The sequence below is a fragment of the Enhydra lutris genome, unplaced genomic scaffold, assembly GCF_002288905.1.
Source record: "Enhydra lutris kenyoni isolate GAN:26980312 unplaced genomic scaffold, ASM228890v2 scaffoldscaffold9, whole genome shotgun sequence".
Lineage (NCBI taxonomy): Eukaryota > Metazoa > Chordata > Mammalia > Carnivora > Mustelidae > Enhydra > Enhydra lutris.
In genome coordinates this window covers 33,868,487-33,880,460 of record NW_019154093.1, presented here as the reverse complement: position 1 = coordinate 33,880,460, position 11,974 = coordinate 33,868,487, and the positions used below count along the sequence as shown (strand labels likewise).

Here is an 11,974-nt window from a genome sequence, read left to right as displayed (position 1 = left end):
AAGTATATCCCCAAGGCCAGAGCTAAATCTTCTATTTATCTGCAATATTTAATGGAGTGCCTACCACAGAGTAAGTTCTCAAGACAAGTTTGTTAAATTGCAAAATCTTAAAATCACACAGTCAAGTAGCACAAAATACAAATACATCACATGCTTTAAAAATGTATGAGGATGCCTCTTAGGTACAAACGGGTGTGTGCGTGAATCGGTAGAAAGCAAAGACAACTCAAGGTAAAAAGTTAAAACAATGACACCCTTGAAACAAGTTACATCTCACAACTATCAGTTTGAAGTCTTCTTTCAAACTTAGGTATAACTGAGAAGATTAGCTCTTTCTACACAGGTCTCCTGTTCCCAAATGCGATATCTGTTGGGCTTGTTTCTAGCTTTTAAAAAACTTTTAAGAAGCTAGAAACAAGCCATTGGAAACCTTCCCGGTGTAGCTTGTTAATGGAATTAGAAGAGTCAGTCTACATTGCCAGGCTCTTGAAGGGTGTCTCACACTTTCTGTCTACCTTACTGAATGAGGACAGATACCACTGATTTGGGGACAATCGTTTCCAATTTTGATGGTTTTCTTTCCTCTCCCATAGCCACAACCACAGCAAAATATATTACACTTCACATGATTCATTCTAACATAAATCTGAGATGCTTCTTGAATGAAATTAGACAGTTAGGTCACACATTTTGTTTTCCATTATTTTCTGAGTCTGAGTGGAACAAATCTGAAACTGAGGCATGTAAGATACAAAAGTCTTCTGACCAGAAGTTTCTAAATTGAAGTTATTTTCTACAAGGTGTGAACAACTGTCCTGGAGGATTCTGATGTCAGTGAATAAACAGTGGGCTGGGAATGGACACAACACTTGGGACTGGTCAGTCAAAAACACACCAGTCTCCCTTTTTTTGATTGCGGTGACCCCTAAATAATAGACAGACCTTTCACCATTATTTTCTTCAGGGAAATTTCCCTCGAGTTTCAAAAGTTCGTCCAATCCTTCTGAGAATGGAAGGTGTGGCGAAATTATATTGGGATGCTGATCTGATAATATAAAAAATGCCTGGGTTTCTATCTCCCATGAGCTGTTGGAAAAAGAACCCTTTGGTTGGGAATCTTTGCTAGAGAAGCATTTGCTGACTGAGCTGTTTATAAGCCCCTGCTCGTCATCAATTTCACTTGATTTCGAGCTGCCGAGGAGGGTGGCGTATCTAACAGAGGGCTGCCTCCTGTTTTCATCCTCACGGGCTATCACGGTGCTCTCCAGCTCAGAGAAGTTAGCACTGCTGTGCTGGTCATGGGTACAAACAGAACCCTTCTCAAGATCCGGAGTTGTCAAAAGTACAGAGACCATAGTGGCTGGTACCATCTCATCTTTATTCTTCCATGATGTGTCAACACTGATATCTTCTGAAATGGTTTCAGGCTCCAAAAGAAGAGGACCAAATATCACTGATTCTGTATGCTTGATAAAAAGATGCTCAAATGTTTCTGGCTAAAAGAAAAGACACATTTTAATGCTCAATTGTATTAAATTTCTTTTTGCTTCATTATGACATCATTGCAGAAATGAAAGTGTGAAAGGTTACTACTAAAGGACATAAGTCAACCGCAAATGAACTGGGTTTTTGGTTTTTTTTTTTTTTTTTGGACTGAAAATGAATATGTCAAAAATCATAAGGGAGAGTCAGCAGAAGATGGTTTAAAAGTGGGATGAGACAGACTTTGGTCTGAGCCCTTCTATGACCATGGACAAGTACATTAACCTCTTTGCCTTTTAGTCTCTTCATCTGTAAAAATATGTTCAGTATTTACTTCCTGGCATTGTGGTGAGGAATAAATTAGAGAGTGTCTGAAAGTGCTTAGCTCTCAATAAAGATTGGTTATTGTAATTAAAAAGGGCTGTATTCTGAAGAATTCCTAATATTTTACAGCAAATTAGATTTCCACAAACTGAAAATTTAAACCTCCAATAAATAAAAAAAGAATTGAAATAAAGTTAAATGAGCAAACCAACTAGTCCAAAGACAGTTAAAATAACTACTCCATGACATAAGATATGGTACGAGGGTAAACTATTTGTGACTGTTAAGACTTATCTGCCTTACATCATACTGAAAATCTGTTTAAGACTTTCAGAAAAGAAGAACTAATACCGTTTTGTTGAAAACAGTGATGGTGAAAGCTATGATCACAGACTCTTAAATTACTATTCCTTTTAAATAGCTTCAAATGAAAACACATACTGTGGAACATGTGGAATGAAGACAAAGACGCAAAACAAATGCACATCGTTTCTTTTATAAGAATGCTGGTTACATCACAACAAAAAATCCTGCTATGCAGCCACAAATAAAGAATCTGTGTATAAAAAGCTCAACTCATACAATGTAAACATATTGAAAAAATAAATGCAAAATAAGGAATACCATGGACACATCAGACTGAAAAATTAATGCAACTAAATGAAGAGCTACTGAAAATGGGGTTCAATTCATAAGACATATACATATGGTTGAACTTCTGAATTTTACAATTTTTAAACCACTAGAATGAATTCAAATTTATTGCCTGAAATAACAATTTCCCCAACTGTTCTTCATAATGGCAAATATATTCCATATAAAAGCATAATTCATTAGCATAGTTTTAAACTCTTAAAGGAAACATATTGGTGATTATAACTATAAAAGAATAAATATACCAAACACTAAAAATAATAAAAATGGAATAGACTTATATAGATATTAAAATACTGCATAATGACAGACACCATATTAACACAACCTCTTCTGTTATTCTATGAACATAATGTATGAAAACTTCCCATGCCTTTCCTCTTTCTGATATAAATCTATCATTAGATTTATGATTTCCTTCAAATATTTACTTGCTCATTTTGCTTTTTCTTAAACTTACTACTATATATGTCTTGAATTACTTAAAATTCAAATGAACCTAGAAATTAAGATCACCAAATAAAGGCACTACATGCTGTCAATATGAAAAGAAAAAATACACACCAATAGCTAATAGCACACAAACTCACATATGCTCCTCAGATGATGTTTTTGGCATACTACATGCTCTCTAAAACTTTATAATCAGTAACTAACTACTGATACTGGATAATGTCCGTGTCTTCAAATGCATTCAGATGGAAGATTTCACTAATAATTAATAAGAAGTCACATACTCATATATTATTGATGTATATTTTATCAATGGGTCATAAACCTGTATTAAAAGTATGTTCATTAAAAAATTATTTCAATCATTAGATGCATCTAATTTTTCAAGAGTTTAGAATGGTCTGGGAACATATTAAATATGTAGTCAGCTGGTAGGAATGAAAGAATATCCTTTCATAATCTCACACTAAGATTTTACATTCAAGTGATATCAATTAAAAGTCAATGAAGGGGGAAAAAGGACCCATTCTTCCATATTTTTTAGTGTTGTTTTCAAAGCCAAATAAAACTGTGAATGAAATCTAAATGTAAGGGGTCAATATATTTCCTAAATTTGAATATTATTTAGGTTTATCAAACAGAAGGTTTGGTTTATTTTGAATGTGAGCAACATAACACATTTAGTATGCTGATATCATAGAAATAACAAGGGCATTTTTTCAGGAAGAAGAGTCCTGTCTTTGCCATGAACTATTTGTAAAAACTCCCTTTTTGCATCACTGTGTACCTACCTCTCTGCCTGCCAGAAGCTTTGGGTGGTTTGGTGTAAATAAATTGAATGTAGGCAAGAATTTCATGAAGAGGCTGAATTGGAGACTGATGTGTTTTCTCATCTGGTCAGTCTGACCTGGATATGTCAGGTCATCCTGATAAGAACTGTAACTTCCACTGGCCTCTGACCAGCACACACCCTAACTTCTGGCTTTCCCTGAACTGAAATCAAAGTTAGTGCCTAAGTCATTCGCAAGACTACTGAAGATGGGAATTTCCAGACTGACCCAAATTAGACAGACATAAAAACTACAAGACAGTTGAAAGAACACACACATGGGTCCATTTATAAGCTCAGGTGTCTATGAAAGAATACAAAATGGAAAATTTGGGACATAAAAATATAAACTAGATAGTTTCACTTTATCTTGTAATTAGATTCATTGTGTTTGCAAAGTTATGTGTCAGAAGCTACAGTTTTCACCTAGTTATGGCATTGTCTACTACTTGCCTAATGATATTGAATAGATATGTGGTTAGAACAGTCATAGCTTTTAATGTTTTATGACCACACAAATGATAAATCAAAAGCCAGATACCATGAATATTATTTTTTAAACTTTAGGTGACCCAAAAAGTAATCATACATTCAAACTGAATTGGACTCAGACCTATCTCTTGACCCCAAATTTACCCTTCTATTTAAAGTTCTATATCAACATCATCCACCATACTTTAGTTCTCAATAGTTCAACCAAATATTTTTTAGATTTGTCTCCCCTTCTTCAAAATGTAAAAATCTTCTAATACTCTACAGAATGTTGGGAAGGTGGTACATTGGATTCATCTGTAGTGATCATGATTAGACTTCAAAGAATGTCCGTTCTCTGTTTAGATAAAATAAAACAAAATAAGAAAGCAAAATAAAAAATCACTCACAAAGCAAAAGACGAAAGATTTCAAAAACATTTTCTGTCAGGCATGGCTTCTGGACTATGAATTCTTCTGTTATACTAGACTAATACATCTTTTTAGAGAAGAGTAAACTTTTGAATTGAGGTTGTCTCTTCTATTTTTGTAAAGCACGCCTTTACATCACGCTCTAGGAATAGTCTTGGTGACCCCAGACAAGGAAAAACTATAGAAGAATAACAGAATAAGAAGAAAAAAACCAAAGAGCTGGAAAAATAAAAAGGAGGATATTGGGAGCAACAGAAGTATTGGAGAGAAGTATTGAAACAAGAAAGAGTAAAAGAGTAGAACAGTAAAAGCAAAAATTTAAAAATTAAGAGAGAGAAGAGCTAAAACAGTGAAGAAGACAATGACAGATCATTATCATGATTTTTCTAATCTAGAAAAAAAAATCTAAGAAACCATCTGGTCCATGTGCTTCCTTTTTTAAAAAACAAAGCAAGTGGGGCTTAAGGTTGCAGAGCTAATTAGAGCAGAGTGAGGACCTGGACTTAGTTCTTTAATTTTTTCCAGCCCAACCATCTTTCTATAAAACCATGGAAGGATGAAAAGACATCCGAAATGCAAACTGGCAGGAAAACATGTTCTTGGTTTTGCTTTTAGTACTGCTGTGATAGATTTCAGCTGACTAATACTCTCTTCTGGTTCTTAAGAACCCACAGGCATATCATAAATATTAAGAATACAAAAATAAACAAAATGGAAGTCCTAATTTAGGGGAGTGAGATACACACTTCTAAGCCCAATAATGTACTTCTAAAGAGAACTTCCCACTCAAAACTGCACCAATTCTACCCACTTCTGCAAGACCACTCAAGCATTTTCAGGGGTGTTCTGCCCCAGATCTGTGAGACGGGTGTTCTTGGAACCTGCAGGTTGCTGAGCTGCTTTGGAGGCATAGAGCAGACTGTGGAATCATGGACAGTCTTTGAATCACATGGCAAAAACCCATTTGGTTTTAGCTTTCACACTCCTAAGGTAGGTTATTAACTGGAGTGTGCTCTTGTGAAAATGGACATCAACACAGAAAACAAAGAAGCGGGGTTAGGACACCCCCCCCCCCGGCAAAAAAAAATTATAGATGATTTAGACTTAGAGGAAGAAAATAACAGATTAAGCAAAAATACTAAAGAAAAAAGTAAAAAAACCAAATTGGTGGCAGGGTTTTAAACACCGTGAAATTTGAATTAGAAGAAAAGGAAGTCTATTGCATCACTACATTTTCCTACAAGAATTCAGCCCTTTTTTCTTTTTGATTCTCATTTCTATATTTATTTTTCTTTTATTTTTTATTTTTTTATGATTCTGAGTTTTAAAGTATCAAGAGGAAGGGTGTAGAGGGGTATTCTGGTTCAAGATGGCAGGTTGAACATGTTGCTCTCTCATCTCTGAAGAGACTCTATTAGAATGAAAGTACACAAGTAACAAATGCACACCGACAACACAGAAGATGACCTGAGAAGGCAAGAGGGAATAAGATTCTGAATGCTGGGGTGCTTGGGTGGCTCAGGCATTAAGTGTCTGCCTTCAACTCAGGTCATGATCCCAGAGTCCTGGGATGGAGTCCCCCATCAGACTCCCTGCTCTGCGGAAAGCCTGCTTTTCCCTCTCCTACTCCCCCTGCTTGTGTTCCTGCTCTCGCTGTCTCTCTCTCTGTCAAATAAATAAATAAAATCTTAAAAAAAAAAAAAAGATTCTGAATGCATGTCTAGGAGATAGAAAACAACTGGAAGAATGTAAACCAAAGAGGATTAGCAAAGGAAGCTACAGACCAAAGTACTTCTAGAGTGGGCTGTGGCTGAAAAGAAAGCCTGTTTGCACAGCTGAATACAGTAGACATGGTTAGGGAAGAAACGGCAGGTGAGAACACAGGAAGATATGAGACCTGACACTGAAAACCAGAAATTATGCACGTGGAATGGGGCTCTTCCATTACTCTGCTATACACAGAAACTCCTTCATATTAGAACTACCTTCCACACCCAAATTGAGGTTTTGTTTTCAAAATCAACTAAGGACCTATCCTGGGAGTTACCAAGCAGCTATGAAGTTATTGGTGCCTGTGAGTACATTTTTCCTCATCTAGCCAGAGCCCTATCTATACAACCAAGCAATAATTCCTGCCTATAGGCACCGGGCTCCCAGTCAACTTATCTACTATTTATTCTAAAACATTAAAGGAAAACAAAGAACTACTAGATATTTGGGGAAAGTCGGAGATAAAAGAAAAGAAAAGAAAAGCCAAGATAAACAAAAAGAAAACATAATCCTAGTACAAAGAAAACCCAGAGAATAGGAAAAAAGAGAATTTTTAAAACAATGATCCTTTAATTCGTATTTATAATAAGATTTAAGAAAATGTTGTATGCATAAAACCAGAACAAAATATTGTGGAGAAAAAAAACCTTGCAAATTTACAAATATATCAGTAAATAAAAGTGTAACAGAAGCATTAAAATAGGATATGGCAAAGTCTCAAATATAAAACAAAAAACAAAAAAGAACATAGAGATAAGACATACAGAAGACCATGCTGAGGGTTTAACATCTAACTGATACAAATTCTAGAAATAGAGAACAAAAGAAACAGGAGGAGAGGAAATCAGCAAAGAAATAACATAATTTCTTGGATATGATCAGAGTCATGGAATTGAAATTATCTTCAAATGGTGACCGAGTTAAATGAAAAAGAACGTCCCTAGACCCACTGAAATTTTAGAACATCGAAAATGGGGAAAATATTTTGTGGATGCCTGGGTGGCTCAGTTGGTTAAGTGTCTGCCTTCAGCTCAGGTCATGACCTGGGGTCCTGGGATCAGTCTGACACTGGGCTCCTTGCTCAGCGGGAAGTCTGCTTCTCCCTTCTCCCACTGTCCCGTCCCGCTGCTCATGCTCTATCTCTCTCTCTCACTCAAATAAATAAATAAATAAATACTTCTTTAAAATGGAGAGATTATCTTAAATGCAAGAAAATCGTAAGCAACCAGCGAGGAACAAAAATCAGAATGGCATCTGGCTTCTTGGAAGCAAAACTGGGTGCTAGGTGATGAGGCAGGAATCGTTTCAAAGTTCAACTGGAAAGACTTGTCCATCCCAGAATCTTGACATTCCACCAAACCAGCAATCAATGAAGGCACCATAAGAAGAATTTCAGGCATGCAGAGACTCTGACCTCACACAAAACCTTTCTGAGGAGGTTATGTAAGGATGTAGTTCATCAAGGAAGAAGAAGAAAAGGAATTTAGGAAGCAGCAGTCACTAGAAACTGGTTAAGGAAAATCCGGAGTGATGGCTTATGGAAATTTTAGAAAAGGCCCCATCCAGAAGGTTTCCTGGGCAGAGCACACTGGGAGAAGGTATCCAGTGAAGAAGCTTATGTAATAGCAGCACAAAAAACTCTTAAAGAAGCAATTAGAAACTCTAGAAAAAGCAACAACGACAACCCATAAGAACTAAAAATGAAGCCAACTAAAATTTGGCTCAATTTTGATCAACAGGTGAAATATTTCTAATATCTTTAAAAAAAATAGATTCTCCTGTGACATTAGAACTCATAAGAGTTTCACCACTCTATTACTTGTTCTGCAAATAACAGTATTTACATATTCATAGCAGTGTAAATGCAGTTTGTTGACTTTCTGTTTTTTAAACAATTATAGCACAAACATGCTATCAATCCCGACTTATCACACAGAGTTATATTTACAGATTGGGAAGTGGAGGGGGAAATGGAGGGAAAGCAAGAGCGCTAATGTCTTTATTTTATTTTTAAAAAGGGGGAGGGAAGGGAGCTCCAAGAAGTAGTCTATTTGATGGAAATAAACGTTATCTAAGAAGATTTTTCTGAGGTTGCAGAGTAATTACTGAAAAAATTGATAAAAGTGACAAAACGGTATGTGGTAGGACTGTGGGGAAAGGAGAAGGGCAGGAAAAGTTAAGTGTACGAGTAAATCTTCATTATTGCCAGAAATCAATATATGATGACTACATTTCATAGTGGTATAAACATATTATTTTTAGAAATATAAAGATGACCTCCCAGAGAAATTAAAAGCAAACCAGTTTGAAGTAATGGCATTTGGAGAGCAAGACTAAGGGTAGCTAAGGGTAGAGGAGGACACTATACTTTGCAATAAAGCTTCCATGCTATTTCACCAGTGAACCATGCACACTGGTCATCTGGTAATGCAAAAACTTACTTTTTAAAATAATGGGACCGATATAGCTCCAGAGAACACAGAGACATATACGATCCTGATTCCTGCAGCATTGTTTGTGATAAATAAAAAAAAAAGCTTTTTTTTTTTTTTTTTTTTAATTTATTTGAGAGAGAGACAGTGAGAGAGAGCATGAGCAAGGAGAAGGTCAGAGGGAGAAGCAGACTCCCCATGGAGCTGGGAGCCTGATGCGGGACTCGATCCCGGGACTCCGGGATTATGACCTGAGCTGAAGGCAGTCGTCCAACCAACTAAGCCACCCAGGCGTCCCTAGAAAAAAATTTTAAACAGCTTAAATATCCAACAGTAGGGGGATAGACATATTAATTGTGATATATTTATAGGATGGACTACCATAGGCCAGTCCACATGGGTAAACTATGTTAACTGTATCCACATGGAGAGATCTCAGAAAACAATGCTGAGAACAAAAGTAACTTTTGAATAATTATGGAAGTCAGGTTCACATTCATTATAACCCAAAGTGTTTTTGTTCACTGGTCATAGCTGCACATATGCAGGTGTAGGGAAGTATAAAAGCACATACTGGAAAAATACACACTCTATTCTTGAAAGTGGGTGCCCCTCAGAAGGAAAGGAGGCACTGAAACTACTGAGGGGAACAAGCAGGACGAACTTGAACTGTAAATTTTATTTTAAAAATATGAAGTAAATATGCATTTAGACTCATTATGAACCAAAGGGAATGAGAATGACAGCTCAAAAAGTGGAAGAGATTAATTTTAGGGACCATTTAAGAAATCAGGTTGGATGTCGAAGGAATTACAAGTATAGGGTTACTTTCAAAAAAACCAAAGTTCAAAATAATCTGAATTTAGAGGATAATTAAGGGAAATGCTTTATGTAAAAAATTATTATCTCTTTTAAAAATACGGTAAATATATTTTTTAAAGATTTTATTTATTTATTTGACAGAGAGATAGAGAGCACAAGCAAGCAGAGTGGCAGGCAGAGGGAGAGAGACAAGCAGACTCCCTGCTGAGTAGAGAGCCCTGTGCGGGGCTTGATCCCAGGACCCTAAGATCATGACCTGAGTTGAAGGCAGAGGCTTAACCCACTGAGACACCCAGCGCCCGCACTATAAATATTTTTAACAATGATGGGCTGTCATGGTCCATTTGCTTTGCAATAGACTATGAGTTATTTTGTTTGTTTGTCATTTCCTTTTGTTTTAGAATTGGATATATCACCCTTTGCTCACCCATTCATCATTTGATAGACATTTGGCTTGTTTCCACATCTTGGCTACTATGAACAAAGCTGCTATGAACACTCACGTATAAATCTCCACATAATACGTGATTTCATTTCTATTGGATATATACCCAGGAGTGGAATTGTTGGGTCATATGGTAATTCTATATTGAACTACTGAAGAACTGTAAAGACCATATTTCTAAAGGGCTGCCTCATTTTACATTCCCACTGGCAGCATCCGAGTTCTAATTTCTCCACGTTCTCACCAACACTTATTATCTGTCTTTTTGATTATAGCCATCCTCACCCGTGTAAAGTGGTATCTTCTGTTTTGGGGTTGTATTTCCCTAATAGCTGATGATGGTGAGCATATATTCATTAGTGCTTATTGGCCATTTATATAGCTTCCTTGCAGAAACGTCTATCCAGATTTCTTACTCATTTGCTAAATTTCGTGAAAGTATACATAACAAAATTTAGTCTTTCAACCATTTTTAAGTATACGATTTAGTAGCATAAGTTACATAAAGAAATATATCACTAAGATGGGACTGATAGCAAGGGTGGCAGTTTGAGTCCGATGGACCTGAGTTTAACCGAAGTTTTTACAAGGACAGGATAGATGATCAAGACAAGCCACTGAACCACTCTGAGACTTGGTTTGGTCATCAGAAAATAGAAGACTATGAAAAAATTAAAGAAAATAAATGAATATAAAAGCAAAGAGTCAATAGTAAATTTGCCTTACCTGGTTTAGAAATACAGTATGAATTACATACCACCATTTTTCCCTTAAAAAGTATATTTTTAGTGATCCGAAGGGGCACGTGCACCCGAATGTTTATAGCAGCAATGTCTACAATAGCCAAACTATGGAAAGAACCTAGATGTCCATCAACAGACGAATGGATAAAGAAGATGTGGTATATATACACAATGGAATACTATGCAGCCATCAAAAGAAATGAAATCTTGCCATTTGCGACGATGTGGATGGAACTAGAGGGTATCATGCTTAGCGAAATAAGTCAATCGGAGAAAGACAACTATCATATGATCTCCCTGATATGAGGGAGAGGAGATGCAACATTGGGGGTTAAGGGGGTGGGAGAAGAGTAAATGAAACAAGATGGGATTGGGAGGGAGACAAACCATAAGTGACTCTTAATCTCACAAAACAAACTGAGGGTTGATGGGGGGAGGGGGGTTGGGAGAGGAAAAAAAAAATTGGGGATGCAGCATACTCAACTAAAAGACCATATTTTGCAGCATTTTCTGAGCTGGTTTTGGCTGTGTGACCAGGTCCTGGTCAATGAGATGTGACATGGATTGGAGAAAGGCTCCACAAAGGTATCTTATCCCTCTGCTGAAAGCTATATATTTTTTGCCTAATCCATCATCTTTTTCTCCCAACTCCCCCTGCCCCCACCCTGCTTCTTGGAATGAATACTTGACAGTTAGCATTCCAGCTGCCATTTTGGACCTTGAGGTGATCTTAAAGATGGAAGCCTTATATTAGGTTGGTGGAACAGTTAAAGGGAGCCCCAATCTCAGATGTCCTTGGAGCTCTCCTATCAGGTCTGGGCTCCTCTCAGACTCTGTTTGTATATTTATACTCAGTTTATACTTCTGTCTTGTTTAAGCCACTATTATTTTGGGTTTTCTTTCATATGCAGTCAAACCTAATCCTTATTGATACAGCTGTAAGTTTGGAACTTTGAGTTTCCTTCAAGCTAAAGTCTTATTAATCAAGTGGCGTCTGTGTCTTCAAGGTAGATTTCCTGATCCTAAAACCTACCTTCCTTACCCCAAGAGAACGATTTGGAATTTATACTTACGGGCCCTCTCAGTTCCAAGAGACTGGAACAAGTCCCTTGAAGGGA

General features: G+C 36.7%; 1 protein-coding gene across 2 annotated transcripts in view; it reads right to left on the bottom strand.

Annotated features, from left to right (window-relative positions):
• Positions 1-668: 668 nt before the first annotated feature.
• Positions 669-11,974, bottom strand: part of LOC111143310 (leptin receptor) — a 68,687-nt gene continuing 57,381 nt past the window's right edge. Inside the window, exon 18 of one of the 2 annotated variants that reach the window (XM_022496962.1) lies at positions 669-1,496. In XM_022496962.1, the coding sequence (XP_022352670.1) occupies positions 669-1,496 (828 nt within the window). Of the gene's footprint in view, positions 1,497-2,286; positions 4,572-11,974 lie in introns of those variants that run through there. The other variant, XM_022496963.1, reaches the window with a different exon arrangement.